This window comes from Aquarana catesbeiana, linkage group LG09 (genome assembly GCF_042186555.1).
Source record: "Aquarana catesbeiana isolate 2022-GZ linkage group LG09, ASM4218655v1, whole genome shotgun sequence".
Lineage (NCBI taxonomy): Eukaryota > Metazoa > Chordata > Amphibia > Anura > Ranidae > Aquarana > Aquarana catesbeiana.
The window spans coordinates 228,704,437-228,720,072 of record NC_133332.1 but is presented as its reverse complement, the minus strand read 5'-3'; the positions used below and the strand labels follow the sequence as shown (position 1 = coordinate 228,720,072).

The following is a 15,636-nucleotide window of genomic DNA, read 5'->3' as shown; positions in this document are numbered from 1 at the left end:
CCCCTACTGTTTTGCTTCTGTATCTAATTTTGTTTTTAGGCCCCTTTCACACGATCGGACCGTTTAGGTCCGCCTGTCAGTTTTGACGGCGGACCTGAACAGGCGCTCCATGTTAGTCTATGGAACATCGGATGTCAACGGAGACATGTCTGCTGACATCCGACCCGGTCCGATCCGCTAAAAGCAGACGGATGGCCCTATGTCCAGGTCTGTCGCTGGCGGATCGGGTGAGATCTAATGAAAACAGACAGGCTGTCCGTTTTCATTCGATCCCTCCATAGGCGGCAGCGGCGCCTGACAAGCCCCTCCCCGCTCAGTGAGCAGAGAGGGACCTGTCATCTGCTGGCTCAGCGGAGATCAACGGACTGATCTCCCGCTGAGCAGGCGGACCGAGGCGGGCTCCGTGGAAACTGAGTCCGCCTCATGAGAAAGGGGCCTTAGGTAGGAATGATAGGAATGTTAAATGTATAATGTTAAGTGTTAAAGGTAATGTGTTATGTTATGTAAATATGTAATGTATATGATTGTATTTTTTTATAAGATGAGTTTTGGAACTTTCTTTTTGAAACTGATACTCTTTGTTAAGTGTTGTCTTTATTAAAAACAATTAAAAAAAAAAAAAAAAGAGTTGAAACAGAAGTTTTCTTCTTTTTATTTCGGACTACACAGATCTGGAAGAAATACAGGGGGGGGGGCGTACTAAAAGAACACAGCTCTAGTATGTTAAACAATATTTATTTAGCCTTGATTTCAGCTATAAATATAAAAATACACTCAAAATGTACTATATCATTAACCCAGACCAATATATAAAAGTTTCAATAGTTGATCCAAAATGCAATATAAAAACTAGCACTGGTGGTTATGTGTTTGAGCTTCCTTGTACTTCCGTGGCTTTGCCCAGGTTACCGGCCTCTCTCTTCAGTACATTCAGTAAAGTCTGTGAGCTCTCCAGGATCTGAAATAAATAGGTCCATGAATTTGTGTGAAAAAAAAAAAGTGCTATCTACTAGATGAAATTAACAAAGCAGCTTAAAAAGGATACATGCAAAGTCAGTGAACCCGTTGATAGTGTAATACAAATATTCCTGTACAGCTACGTTTCAGTTCTGCTTCCTTACTCAGAGTTCACCAGCACAGAATGAGAGTCACACATTAAAGTGTTACTAAACCCACAACAGTAAAATCTTTCTGTATATGCAGAATAGCATTCTTGTACTACTCACTGTGGAACTTAAGGGGTTAATTCTATGCATTGTGTAAAAATGCTGTTTGATCCTGTAAGCACAGATCTCCCCCCCCCCCTTCTGCAGGGCCTCTCTTGGCAAGGCCTTATAAGACACAGTGAGGGTAGTACTGCTGCACATGCTCAGTTTGGTCTCTATTGCTGGAGAGAAAATTTCCTTGTTGAGCTGAGCTTTTCAGGTCACATAGTATGACACACCATATGTGGGTGTGTATACAGATCCTAAATGACAGCCCAGTGCCACCCTCCCTTCTCCATGCCCAGTAACTAAAAAAAGAACACAGTGGGTGGGATGTCACATCTTGATTAATGGATGATCTGCCTCCCATAACAGCATGACGACACGGGCTGTAGTGGAAACCTCCTCCTACCTGAACACTCAGCACTCGGCCAGACCCTGCAGTTTATCACGTGTCCATGGTATACAGATCAGCCAAAAGGGTATATAGTGGCAGTAATTTAAAGTAAAAAGAAGATTTATAAGCTGTGGGAACTATTTTCATATTACTGGGTTTAGCAACACTTTAAGGGTTGGTGCACACCACAGAAACGCAGTCCAGGTGCATTACAGTTGCGTTTCTGCATGCATGCTTTTGATGTGCTTTGCAACTTTTTTTAAATGCATTTTAGCTCTCACTTTTCCCCAAAGTTTCCTGGGTTTTTTTTTTTTTGTTTGCTGCAATATGTTTTTGATGCATTATGCTGCGTTCTAGTACGGTTCAGAAAAAATGCAGCATCTACTTTTTTTTCTGCACTGGAACTGACCGCACTGGTGTGAACTAGGCTGTTGGAACCTATTTAATCTACTGTCCAGGTGTTTTTGATGCAGGAGAAAATGAATAAATAAAAGCATTGGACTGCATCTGGTGTGAACTCGTTATAAACAAAACATAACATTGTGCAGCACTCTCAACTTATTCGCCACAAAACCACAGAATAAAATATCCATATGTAGAAACGTACCCATCAATAATATATAAATGCAGAGCCATCAAACCCTAAAATTTGCTCATTACATACCAATTCATCAACACAGTAGATCAAGGTCATGGGCTGTGGGAGGACAGACAAATCTGTCAAAAGATGCAGGATCCTGAGCCATGCTCTTGGACCCATCAGCTAGGGTCTAAGGGCCGGGTCCCACTGGTGCGATGTCTGACATAGAATGTGATTCGCACTGCACTGCAAATCACCTGCGATTGATGTGCGATGCGATTTTTAGCCATACAGATAGTATGGCAATATAATAGATGCGACCTATCACACCATGATTCTAGCAATGACAAGCCTCCATCCGTAATATGTATACAACAACAAAAAGAGAGAGGAAATGGGACTTTATATGAGGCAAGTCATTGGATTGTTCAGTTTATTAAGGGTGAAAGCAACAGTGGCTATGTAGTAACTAGTAACTTGCTGGAAGAATCTTGAAACAAAAAAAAAATTAATGAAAAAAGTTTGCTTCTCTGAGATTAGAGAAGAAGACATCCATCTAAGGACACTGGCTTGCTTAGCATGGGAAGGGTCTTGTTGGGGTGGTCCTTACAGCGGTGTGTACCAGGGTCTAATCACTTCAAGGAAGCTGCATAACTCATAGTCCAAGACTCTGAATCGGTCTACTGTAAAAAAACTATTTGTTATCACAATATCCAAAACAGTCACTCCTATATACTCTACCTTCATATATGCAGCCTGGGTCTCAGCAATAGTTTTGTCAAACTCCGTCCTGGACGCCATTTTCTTTGCCAAGCTCTCGTTCACTCTGGACAGTTTTTCTGTGAGGATGCGGATATCATTTTGAAGCTTATTCTTCTCCTCTTCCTCCTGCTGGACCTGACGGTTCAGCTCATCCCTTTTGCTGCACAGATCTTCTATACCTGAAATCAGACAGTAGAAGTTGTAAGTAGAGCAATTTAACTCATATAAAAAAACAAAACCCCCATAGAAGTAAATACGGAAGACACTTGATAAAAAGGTTTCTGGGAAGCCATTTTGTTCCTTGTACAAACTGGAAAAAGAATATTAATAACAATCTGCTTTGATAGAGCCCATCGGCACCCAACTGGACTTGAGAAAATACAAAAGCGAGACGGCAGTGTTGAGACCTCTTGGATAGGTGATGTGTAAAGTGTATATCCAAAATAGCTCAACTATGGTCATAAGGAAACAAAACATCCAAGAAGGCAAGCAGACTGGCTTGTGAAGCCTTCCTAACACCCAAACACATTAGGAAAGGAGATAAAAGCTGGTAACTTGTTCTTGTGGATACTAAAATTTGTATTTCAGGTGTACAAGAAACACAGTGACTTACGCGTTTCAACTATTAGCCCTAATTATTGCTCAACTAGGGTGAGTACACATTTCAGCAAGTCACACAGGGGTGGCGATTGGGATAACCATTTACTCAGGGACTATATCCAAAATCATGCAGTGATCATATAAGAGTGGCTGTAATTATCTGCGGGAGCTAACAGCCTCTAGTTGTTTTCAAAGGTGCTGCTTCCCGCAGCTAATTGCCAGGACATCCCAATAGGGTTCATTTGTGTAAACACTGTCAGGCCGATTCACTGGTGTGAATGCGGCCTTACACAGATACACAGAAAGCACAGCACGTCTGGATGGAGGGTGGGAGCTGCCCAAGCTAAAGTGGAAATTTACCCATAACAACTTGATAAAAAATAATGTGCTTTAGCAAGGAACACACATGTCACATTAATAATTTTGCTACCAAAATTAGTGTGCTATAAATTGCCACCAGCACTGCTCCTGTTTCTTCTTGCTGGAGGCTGCCACTTTGCTGAAGCACAGAGCCCCTGAACAGCAGTAAATTATAAAGCGGAAATAAATCTATCGATTTAACAGTTTCAAAAAAACAGTTACATTCCTGTAATTGCTGTCACGTTTGCTTGTGTGGTCAACCAAACTGTCAAACCATCAAATGACTGCTGTTATAACTGATCACATGTGCAGAACCATGGTAGTTGCAGCTTCCTTGGCTCTAAAGGATAGGAGGGTTTAATTTCACTTTAAGGCTGTCAGCAGATCGGCCTCTACAAACTCTGCAGTATCTAAAAACGGAGGTCAACTGAGCAAGTGCAGAGCAGGGGAAGACTATTGTAAGGGTAAGTGTATTACTGGATTTTAAACAGTATAGACACTTATTTTTAATGTTTTCCGTAGCTATACCTGCAAAAGGGGTCAGCCTGAAGTTAATTAAGTAAAGCGATTCTAAAAATAACAAAAAAAAAAATAAATGTTATACTTTGAGCATTTTTTGCGATTCAGCACTGCGTCGCTTTAGCTGACAATTGCGTGGTCGTGCGACAATGTACCCAAACAAAATTGACATCCTTTTTTTTCCCCCAAAAAGGCTTTCTTTTGGTGGTATTTGATCACCTCTGCAGTTTTTATTTTTTTTTTTTTGCTATAAACAAACAAAAAAAGACAAACAATTTTGATAAAAACGCAATATTTTTTACTTTTTGCTATAATAAATATCCCCCTAAAAATATATATAAAAAAACATTTCTTCCACAGTTTAGGGCGATATGTATTCTTCTACATATTTTTGGTAAAAAAATTTAAAAAATATTGCAATAAGTGTACATTGATTGGTTTGAGCAAAAGTTATAGCGTCTACAAAATAGGGGATAGATTTATGGCATTTTTATTTATTTATTTATTTATTTTTTACTAGTAATGGCGGCGATCTGCGACATTATAGCGGACAGATCGGACACTTTTGACACTATTTTGGGACCAATAACATTTATACAGGGATCAGAGCTACAAATAGCCACTGATTACTGTATAAATGACACTGGCAGGAAAGGGGTTAAACACCAGGGGGCGATCAAGGGGTTAAGTGTGCTCCCTGGATGTGTTCCAACTGTAGGGGGGGATGGGCTCACTACAACATGACAGAGGTCACTGCTCCCGATGACAGGGAACAGTAGATCTCTGTCACGTTGCTAGGCAGAACAGAGAAATGCCTTGTTTACATAGGCATCTCCCCGTTCTGCCTCCCCTCCCCGCAATCGAACATCGAGTTTGTGGGACTCGCTGGCACGCACGCTCCTGCGAGGTGGCAAATTCAAAGGGACGTACAGGTCTGCCCTTTAGTCTGCCCGTGCCATTCTACCAGCGTAAATTGGTGGTCGGCAAGTGGTTAAAAAGCTAACTTGGGAATCTCCCACCTTCCATGGGCTCTGTTGTGAGGATGACAGCTGGGGGGGGAGAGGGTGTGCAGTCCGCCATTTAGTGATCTATATTATAGATCAGCATCAAAACTTTTTAACATGAAGGAACCCTTGAAGTAACTTTGTTCTCAGGGATCCCTGCTGATAATCACTGTATGTACAGCATATGGGACATAAGTGGGAAGAATACTCCTTGTGGACATTGAGAATCCCCTCCCCCCCCCCCCCCTTATAGATAGCTACAAAGATCATTGGGGTCTTGAGGGGCAGAAATTGCTCTAGGAAGTCTGGACTACAGAAGAAGAAGGGTGTCAGTCAATGAGAGGGGGTGGGGAAGTCAGATGAGGACAGAGGGAGTCACAGAAAAGGGTTTGAGGGGTTCCTGGTACAATAGTGGTCCTTACATTTCACTAGCTCGTTGTTATAGGTCTGTAGCGCCGCCCCCTGCTGGCTCATCTTTCCCCCAACTCCGAAGCGCTCACCGAACTGTTCTTGGCGTGCTTACGGCTCTACTTTTTATAGTGACGTCACCTATTTCTACTTTCACCTCCCGGTCAGCAGCCTATAAGAGCCCAGCACTGGCTAACACGTGGCCGGAAAGATGTCTGCGGCGCGCGGGTGGCCGGCGTACCTGGCTGCCATGGGGACGGGGAGCCCGGCTCTGCAACGTCATCAGCCGCGGACCGAGGCGACGCGCGGCTGTGCGACCGGCCCGCCCCGGAGAGGAGCGATGGCGCGCTGCAGCCCGGAGAAGCTGTCCGCTGCCTGGAACACCCTGAGCCTGGGCCTGGTGCCCGCCTCCGCCCTGGGGCTGGTCAGTGTGCTCCTTACAGCTGTGCAGGGACCATTGTGGGCATGGCAGGGTTTAAATGTAGTAGAATAAAGGCTGGGTGGGAACTGACAGGGCCTGCTGGGACGTGTAGTTCTACAGTGCAAAGAGTAAATGCTGGGACACGGTGAGGGAGGAGTTGGGGCTTGTTTACACAACATGCAGTCAGGTGCAGTTTTAAACGCAGCAAAACTCCAGTACAGATATGAATGTATTCCAGTGAGCCCAGTCTACACCATTGCAGCGCTTTCATGTGTGCATAAATAAAATAAAAATATGCAGCATTCTGCATTTTTCTGCACTGGAAAGCAAATTGTCATGCATGTGTGCAAATGCAATAAAAAAATAAATAAAAAAAGCTGTCCCAAAAACTGCTGAAAATGCGTGCAAACACACATGCAGAAGCGCGCGGTGAGCAGTTGAGGTGTAAATAAGCCCTAAGGGCTGGGACGTGGTGTGAGAAAGGTGAGTTCTGTGTGCATTCTCCGCATAGGCTGCCCTTGTGAGACATATGTGGGTGACATTCATTGTTAAAGCGGAGGTTCACCCTAAAATAAAAAATGACATTAAAATTCTGCAAGAAATATATTTAAAAAAATTGAGAAAAAAAATTTTTTTTTACTTACCAGAAACTCCTGTTGCTAGGCAGTCTTCCTAATCTGCCTTTTCCTATTCCGCGGCGCTGTTCTGTCACTTCCTCCTCTTCGGTGAGCTGCCCTGTTGTATTCTGGGACATGTGTGTCTGTCCCAGAAAACAACAGGGCCGTTAACAAAGCGCCTCGCACATGCGCAGTAGGAAACGGGCAGTGAAGCCGCAACGCTCCACTGCCTGTTTCCCTTAGTTAGGATGGTGGCTCCGGCACCTGATCCGATAGACGGATCGGCCTCGGGGGGCGACATCACGGGCTCGCTGGACAGGTAAGTGTCCCTATTAAAAGTCAGCAGCTACAGTGTTACTTTTTTTTTAAACGGCCGGACCTCTGCTTTAATGACACACCACACACATCTCACAAATGCAGTGCGTTTGTGGCCACGTCATCTCAAGACATGGTGCTTGCACTACTACTTTTGCATTTTGGTACGTTTGGCAGCCCATTCACATATATAATCTGTCAAACCTGGAATGCACAAAACTGCGCATGTTCCAGTGTGTACCGGCCCTTGGGGTCACTGCCTCGCTTTACTGTCCATGTCTAAAATATTTGACAGACGTTAAATACTGTTATGGCAGCAACTAGCTGCCATAATCCCGGTATCATTTTTACAATGGCCGGTGTTCTATCAAGAAGTGACTCCGATGGGTTTAAACATGCGCAGTACAAAACGTCACTCCAGCTAATATGTTCATCAGCTGGCGTGAGGGCAACACACCACACGTGCAGATCGTCGGAGGCATTTTTCGACGGGAGACAGTATTTGACGCAATTCAGAGCTATGCATATAGCGGCGGGAGAACGCACTTGTCAGATTGTGCCTTACTGTTGTGGGGTGGGTTCTCCGTGTGCTGAAGGGCGGGTTTTGTCAGTGTTGCAGGGCGGCTTTGGTGGGTTGAACAGCGGGTTTTGGTTGTGTCTAAAGGTGGGTTGCAACACCCACCCCACAACAGCGAGGCTAAATCTGACAACTTTGTTCCAACGCTGTTTGCATAGCGTTGAGCTGCGCATGCGATGTGTTGACGTCACACCAGCTGATCAACATATCAGCTGGATTGATGTTTTGTAATGCGCTTGCGCAGACCCATTGGGAGCATTTTTCGATAGAACACCGGTTCTCTTTCACATAAAAGTGATCATTTTTAGGAGAGGCGGGAAGGGTGCAGAAGGCAGATCACAAAAAAAAGTCATACTTGCCTGCTCTGTGCAGTGGTTTTGCACAGAGCAGGCCTGATCCTCCTCTTCTTGGGTCTCCCACTGGTGCTCCTGGCCCCTGCTGAGTGCCCTCATAGCAAGCATCTTACTAGGGGGCACCCAAGTAGGTTCACTCCCAAGCCACTGCTGTGTCCATTCAGACGCAGAGTGTGGCCTGGCCCTGCCTCTGCTCTGTACTCATTGGCTGTGATTGACAGGAGCGGGAGCCAATGGCTCACGCTGCTGTCAGCCAATGAGATGGAAGAGACCTGGGAGAGCCGCTGCTCTTGGGCACATCGCTGGATCACGTTGGGGCTCAGGTAAGTATTGAGCCTTTACAACCATATTAACCTCCCTGGCGGTATTTCGGATTTTAGGTGCTGAAAGCGGTACAATTATTTTGCATGGAAATTTGGCGTTTTATATTGTTGGCCTGTAATTCTTAACAATAACACACTTAAATCTGCCCAAACAAGAGTCTAGTAGATATCCCAGGTATGATAAAGTTTGAAACACAAAAACATAAATTATAATATAGTAAATAAATATAAATAATTAAAAAAAATAATATAATAATAAAATTAATTTCTCCATAAATCACTATCGCTCAATTCTGCAGGTGTTCTAATTTATTAACGCTGTTTTCTAGCTGGTCGAAAGCCACTTTTGACGTAAAGGGACACTTTTTGGTTGCTATGGACAATCTCCAGTTTCCAGGCAGAAAGAACAGTATATATAACATAAAACTGCATGCAGGGCACTGGACAAAGCACTGGGGACAAAAGGGATGTGAAATAATTTCATACAGTACTGTAATCTGTAAGATTACAGTACTGTATGTGTTATGATTTTTACAATTTTTTTGAATTTGCCGCCAGGCTCCGCCCCCGTGCGTCGCTTGCAGGGAACGGAGCCTGGCACGGAGAGACTTTGTAGGAGACAGAGCCCACGGACACTGCGGGGGACATCGCAGGATCCTGGGGACAAGGTAAGTAACGCGGCACCAGGATCCTGCAATGTAATCCCAAGTGTGGCTCGGGGTTACCGCTAATGGGACTGAATTTTAACCCCGAGCCACACTCGGGGAAAACCGTCAGGGAGGTTAAAAAAAGTACATTTTAAGCTGAGAGTCATGGAATGAGTTTATACTCAGACTTGTCTTGCGGCAAGCATGAGTGCCAAGGTTCTTTGGTAACCAGCAGAAGTCTTCTCTGACATGTCTCCAGCTCAGCACCATAGGCTTAATTCACAACACATTTACTCCGGGAAAGAGTTTTACATATCTCATGTGAGTTCACTGAAATCCAATTCAATGGTTGCCCCATAGACCGTGGAACCATCTTCAAACATCTCGTGGCTCAGCCCCATAGACCTCTATTGGGGGGTGGTTTACTAAAACTTGAGAGTGCAAAATCTGGTGCAGCTGTGCATGGTAGCCAATCAGCTAACTTCAGCTTGTTCAATTAAGCTTTGGTATTTAAGCCCATCGATTTGACATGTTAAATCACATGCCAAATTGGCGGCTATTTCCGGCAATAGCACCGTCCAAATCGGTGCGGCGCTGATTCCCAAAATTAGTTCCTGTACTACTTTTGGCAACTTCGGGGGCGATTTGAATAAACCATCTGTGCATGAACCCACACAGATGTCTGTCAAATCGCCCCAGAAGTCGGAATGCATTGCTGGTTTGCAATTGTGTGAGTTCAGCTGAACTTGCACAATTTCAAACCCAGCCTCAATGTGAACCTGGGTTTTAGCCCCTTTCACACGGGCTTTCCAATCAGGTCAGTTTTTCAGGTGGACCTGATCGGAGCCTCCATTCACACCTATGAATCGACGGATGTCAGCGGTGACATGTCCACTGGCACCCGCTGCTATCTGATTCGAACCCGTCAGTGAAATGCAGACGGAGACCCTATTTTCCATCCGTCTGGCGGATGGGATCAGATGAAAATGGATAGGTGGTTATAGAGGGGAGCGGGACTCTGACAGGTCAGTTTCAGCACAGGATGGCCATGTAAAAGGACCCTTAGGCTGGGTTCATGCTTAGATCAGATGCAGCTCACATCAGGGGTCCAGTGCGTCCCTGTTCTCCATTTCTGGGATGAATCGGGCCCAAATTTTTGCCTGAATTCGGACCTGAAACAGTCAAAGGCGCACAGGACCCCTGTGCAATCCGCTCATCAGCCACTACGGAAATGTGTGAACTGGCTCCATTGAGAGCGAGGCACACTCTCCTGTCATGCGAATTGGATGTGGAAAAAACGCGCTTCAGTTGAACTCGCACGATTTCAATCCCGCAGCAGTGTGAACCTAGGCTAAAACCTAGAAGCTGATTGGTTTCTATGCAGGGCTGCACCAGCATTTGGACTTTCCAGTTTTAATAAATCAACCCCATTGGGGAGTAATACTCAGGCACTCCCATTGGATAAATGTCATCTGTAGAGGGCAAAAAAAAGGATAAACGCACTTTGTTTTAAAGTTCACCTATTGTTTAAGGGTGGTAACGGAAGCCTACATATTTAACTCACGACAGTATGTTGTTGGATTGTAGAGGACAAAAAAACTCTATACAGATGGAAATTGAATGAAAGGGCCCTGCACTTTAAAGATGAACTTTTTTTTTTTTAAACCCAGCAGCTGCAAATACTGTAACTGATGACTTTTCAAAATCGGGTACTTACCAGTCCTTGGGATCCAGCCCTGTCTTCCTGCAGGGAGTGAAGCAGCAGGGCTTTACTTTTTGAGTAAGGTTCTGCTTTAAAGGATAAATTCACTTTAACCACATAACTTGGTTATATGGCGGCAGAGTGGTTATCCTGCATCGGATCACGTACCTATTACATGATCTGGCGCTTCCGGGTAGGGGGCGGGCGCCGCGGTTGTTCTGTGATTAGACACATCACAAGCCAGTCAGCAGGTGCCGGCCAGTGGATGTTCGCCGGCATCTGCTGATCGGCGAGGAGAGGCACAGAACAGAGCTCTGCCTATGTAAACAGAGCTCTGTTATGTCAGCAGTAAAAACAGCACACACAGTACACAAAAACACTGGTTAGGCACACATTTAACCCTTTGGTCGCCCTAGATGTTTAACCCCTTCCCAGCCAGTGTCAGTACACGGACAGTGCATATTTTTTGCACTGATTACTGTATTAGTGTCAAATTGTCTGCCGCAAAATTGCAGTCTATAAGTCGCTGATTGTCGCCATTACTAGTATTAAAAATAAACAATCCAGTATATATCCCATAGTTTGTAGAAGCTATGACTTTTCTGCAAACCAATCAATATACGCTTATCGGGATTTGTTTTACCAAAAATATGTAGCAGAATGCACATTGGCCTAAATTTCTTAAGAAATTAGATTTAAAAAAAAAAATAATTGAATATATTTTATAGCAGAAAGTGAAAAATATTGTTTTATTTATTTTTTATTAATGTTGGTATTTGTTTATAGCGCGAAAAAGCAAAAAAATCGCAATGGTGTGAACCCAGCCTAAATGTAAGAACACTACCCACAAAGGGCTTGTTCACATGTGCTCACCAGAGTGGATTGCTTTTAGGAGGGCATTTGACAGGCAGTGAGGAGGTGTTCTGTTGCCACCTCACCACCTGTTTTGACTCTCATAATGCTAAGCCACTGCAACCATGTGCATTGCATGCAGTTGGGGTGCAGCCCCACTCACTTTAATGGATTGCTTTAGCAGTAGTACTGCCTGCCAAATGTGACATGCCTTCATTTTGGCCGCAAAGCATCACAGCATGGGTACAGCCCTGCATTGCTGTTTTTAGGTGGGTGGCCAGGGGGCAGTAAAACTGCGACTTAACCCCCTGCTTTTACCTAAGCCTAGCTGCTCATGTGAATGAGCCCTTAGACGCTGCAATGTGAGGAGAGAAGTGAGTCGGCAGATAATAGCACTTGTAACTGTTTTTAGCCTCTTGTGTCCTTCTCATAATTTTGTTTTCGAATCTTTGTTGTTGTGACAGGCTGCTCCAAGATCTGGTATCGATGAGTCCATAGGGGAAAGCGATCTGAAAATAGCTTTAGATGTGCTCCGTGTCTGTGGCCTGCATACTGTGGTGGAAGAATGGTTCATCGAAGTCTTGCAGATGGATCTGCAGAGGAACATTGCTCCAGAGTTCTGGAATGGCATCAACCAACAGGAGAATGCTGTTGAAGAGCAGGAATGCGTACTGCTCTTACTGGACACCTTCCGTCTCCTCTTGTCCCGTTTAGAACCATACCTAAAAAGCCTGGAGATCCTTGGTAGGTGGGCAGACATGGGCTTCTTGCATGGCTCAGATTCCCAGATTTTGAGGGATAAAGTGTTCACCATGTTTAAAGCTATCCTCTTCTTTTCCACCTCCAAGACTTTCCAAAACATGGTTCAGCAGTTTTATAGTCGGACGTTTAAGATTTACATGAGGCAGAAGAAAAGGGGGAATGATAGTGTCAGCGACTGTGACAGCAGCATGAACGAGCAGGAGAGTGATTCTGAGGACCCTGTGGTAGAGGACTTTTACTGTGCTGGTTGTGAGAGCCCTAAGGACCAGTGCTGGTGCAGCACTGCCATGGAGCAGTTTCAGCAGCTCAATAGCATCTTGTAAGTTCTCCATTCCAATATGTCATTGAAAACATTCATTGTACTTTGTTAACCATATAAGCAAAGTAAACACTTTGAAACATTATACCTAGAGATCCAAGTTGTTACTCATCAAATTTTCTCTAAATTTTCTCCCCTCGTCTTTCAGTACAGCACCTGGAGAGAGCGCAGCTCCACCCACTTTTCCCAGGAAACACTGCAGTCAGTTTTTTCTTTAAAGCCCGGACACTTCCACCATGGCCTCAGTTGTAGTGTTTCCTCCGCCATGGTGGAAACGCTGCAGGGAACCAGAGGTGTGCTGCGCTGTCTCCAGGTGGATAGAGTTTGGGGCATACCGGTATTTGTGTTCTTTCTGTTTTACAGGCCAGCCCAGCTTCCTCCCTTCACGTGCAGGGGTTGCTCCGGCGTCCTCCCCTCTTCATACCCGGCGAGGGTCAGGCTGCTGGGGGTCCCCGCTCCTTTAGACCGGCGGCTAGCTTGGGAGGAACGGCGTCTCCTCTGCATCACCAAAGCTCAGCCTTCCGGGTTCCGGTGGCGAGCGTGTCACTACGGCCGGGGGCGGGACCTCTAGCGGCGCAACGCGGCTTTCGGTTCCGACCGCTGGAACGCAGGAGGGGAGGGCAGGTCACTTCCGGTTGACGTCATTTCTGGCCCTCGCAGCGGCGAGTGGACTGGGAAACTTTAAAAAGCAAGCACCAAACGCCATTGCAAATCCTGTCAGTATGGAGGAGGAACAATCGGTGGTGGCAGGAGCCACACAAGTCAGCCAGGCCCAGGTAAGCGGGGACAGTGTGTCTCTGTAACTTACTCTAGGGGCATGTTTTAGTTCCCTCTTTGGTAAAAGTTTTTAAAGAGCCTGCAGCATTCTTCCTGTGTATTGAAGCAGGAAGTAAATGTATTTTAAGATTGTGAAGTAAATCTGTGGGGGGATTTACTGGCTGAGTGAAGGAGGGTGGTTAAAGTGTTAGCTCTTCCAGTCTTTTTCAGCATGCGGTTTGTTGATAGGTTTTTTTCTGTTTGTGTATTTCAGAAGGCAAAAGAAAAGACCAAACATTCGTCTTTTTCTGTTAAAAGAAAATGTGCTTAAATAGTCTTGGGCAAAAGTGTTGTGCAAAGGATGTATTGCAGACTTAGTGAAGGAGTAAACTAGAGGTCGACCGATATGGGTTTTTCTCTGGCCGATGCCAAAGCCGATATTTAGAAATCGCATTGGCCGATGGCCGAAATATGATGCCGATTTTTTTTGGGCCGATATATTAGGCCGATTTTTTTTTTTTTTTCCCTTCATCTCATAAAATCTAACAGTTAGACCCCTTTCACACTGGGGCGTTTTTTAGGCGCTTTTGGGCTAAAAATAGTGCCTGTAAAACGGCTCCCCTGCAGTCTGTGTGAAAGCCCGAGTGCTTTCACACTAAGGCGATGCGCTGGCAGGATGTTAAAAAAAAGTCCTGCAAGCGGCATCTTTAGAGCGGTGTATACCCCTCCTCCACCACTCCACGCCCATTGAAATGAATGCGCACCGCTACAAAGCGTTTCGGCAGCAGCGCTTCAGGGGCGCATTTAACCCCTTCTTCAGCCGCTAGCTGGGTTATAAGTGCCCCGCTAGCAGCCGAATAGCGCCGCTAAAATGACGGTAAAGCGCCGCTAATATTAACAGCGTTTTACCGTCAACGCATGCCCGCTCTAGTGTGAAAGCAGCCTTAAGTAATAAGTGATACAGAAAATGTTTTATATTTAAATATTTATTAAACAAAACAAACCTCCAATCAGTTCACTTGTATGTAGAATTTAGATTAAAAAAAAAAAAAACTATATCTTAAATATTAAATACACAAAAACAGGTAATCAAAACTTTTGGACGAAAAAAAATGGGCTAACTTTACTGCTTTTTTTTAAATTTCATTAGTGTATTTTTTTTTTAAAAATTGCGTTTGAAAGACCGCTGCGCAAATACCGTGTGACATAAAATATTGCAACAACCGCTATTTTATTCCCTAGGGTCTCTGCTAAAAAAAATATATATAATGTTTGGGGGTTCCAAGTGATTTTATAGCAGAAAATACAGGATTTTTACTTGTAAGCAACAAGTGTCAGAAAAGATTTAGTCTTTAAATGGTTAAACTGAAAACTTCTCCACGGAGTTCAGTCTATTGATAAAAGAACCTGAAAGATCTACAAATGTATCTTCTTATCAGACTTGGCAGGCTGCCCAGAGGAGGAGAGAAGATAACTTCACACAACTTGCAATTGACTTCTATTACAGAAGTCATTTGCAAGTCCCGCTGAATCGGCTTTTTTTTATCAGCACAATTGGCCGATGCCGATTAAGTAAAAAAAAGCCAAATATCGGCCGATATATCGGCCGGCCGATATATCGGTCGACCTCTAGAGGAAATCACTCCTAGTGCACTTGTGGTTCAGCAGGATTTACTGAGCTCATTTAGGAAAGATTTGGCGGATACTTTTGAGTCATTTAAATCTTACCTGGACAAACGTCCAGCCGCAGGCAGCTCAGTGCCTCATTCCCAGTCTTCTGTTTCTGCATATAGGGGTGACAGTGACTCGGAGGAGGAAAATCGTAGCGTGGCTACGGAATTGGAGGAAGAAGCAGAGGAAGAGAAAGAATCTTCTTCTTCTCGATATAAATTGTCTCTAGAGGAGGTGGATGATCTGCTAAAAACTATCCACACTACTCTAAATATTACAGAGGACAAAGCCCTGCTGTCGTTACACGACAAAATGTTTCAAGGCATGGGTGAAGTGAAACACAGGATGTTTCCGGTGCACAAGTTTCTTTCAGAAACAATTAAAAGAGAATGGAAGGACCCAGAGAGGGTCCCCTTCTTTTCTAGATCCCTCAAACGCAGGTTTCCCTTTGAGGAAGATAGCACACAGGTCTGGAACAAAAAGCCT

The 15,636-nt window shown here is 44.6% G+C and overlaps 2 protein-coding genes across 2 annotated transcripts in view; one reads left to right on the top strand and one right to left on the bottom strand.

Moving 5' to 3' along the window:
- Nucleotides 1–719: 719 nt before the first annotated feature.
- On the bottom strand, nt 720–6,108 carry SSNA1 (SS nuclear autoantigen 1). Its single transcript, XM_073599918.1, has 3 exons — nt 5,850–6,108; nt 2,924–3,123; nt 720–958 (listed from the first exon to the last, which is right to left on the bottom strand). The coding sequence occupies exons 1-3, from the start codon at nt 5,899–5,901 to the stop codon at nt 863–865; spliced, it is 348 nt and encodes a 115-aa protein (XP_073456019.1). The 5' UTR covers nt 5,902–6,108; the 3' UTR covers nt 720–862.
- The window catches only part of ANAPC2 (anaphase promoting complex subunit 2), a 34,343-nt gene continuing 24,777 nt past the window's right edge, over nt 6,071–15,636 (top strand). Inside the window, exons 1-2 of the mRNA XM_073599917.1 lie at nt 6,071–6,259; nt 12,107–12,723. Of these exons, the coding sequence (XP_073456018.1) occupies nt 6,086–6,259; nt 12,107–12,723 (791 nt within the window). The 5' untranslated portion in view covers nt 6,071–6,085. The remainder of the gene's footprint in view (nt 6,260–12,106; nt 12,724–15,636) is intronic.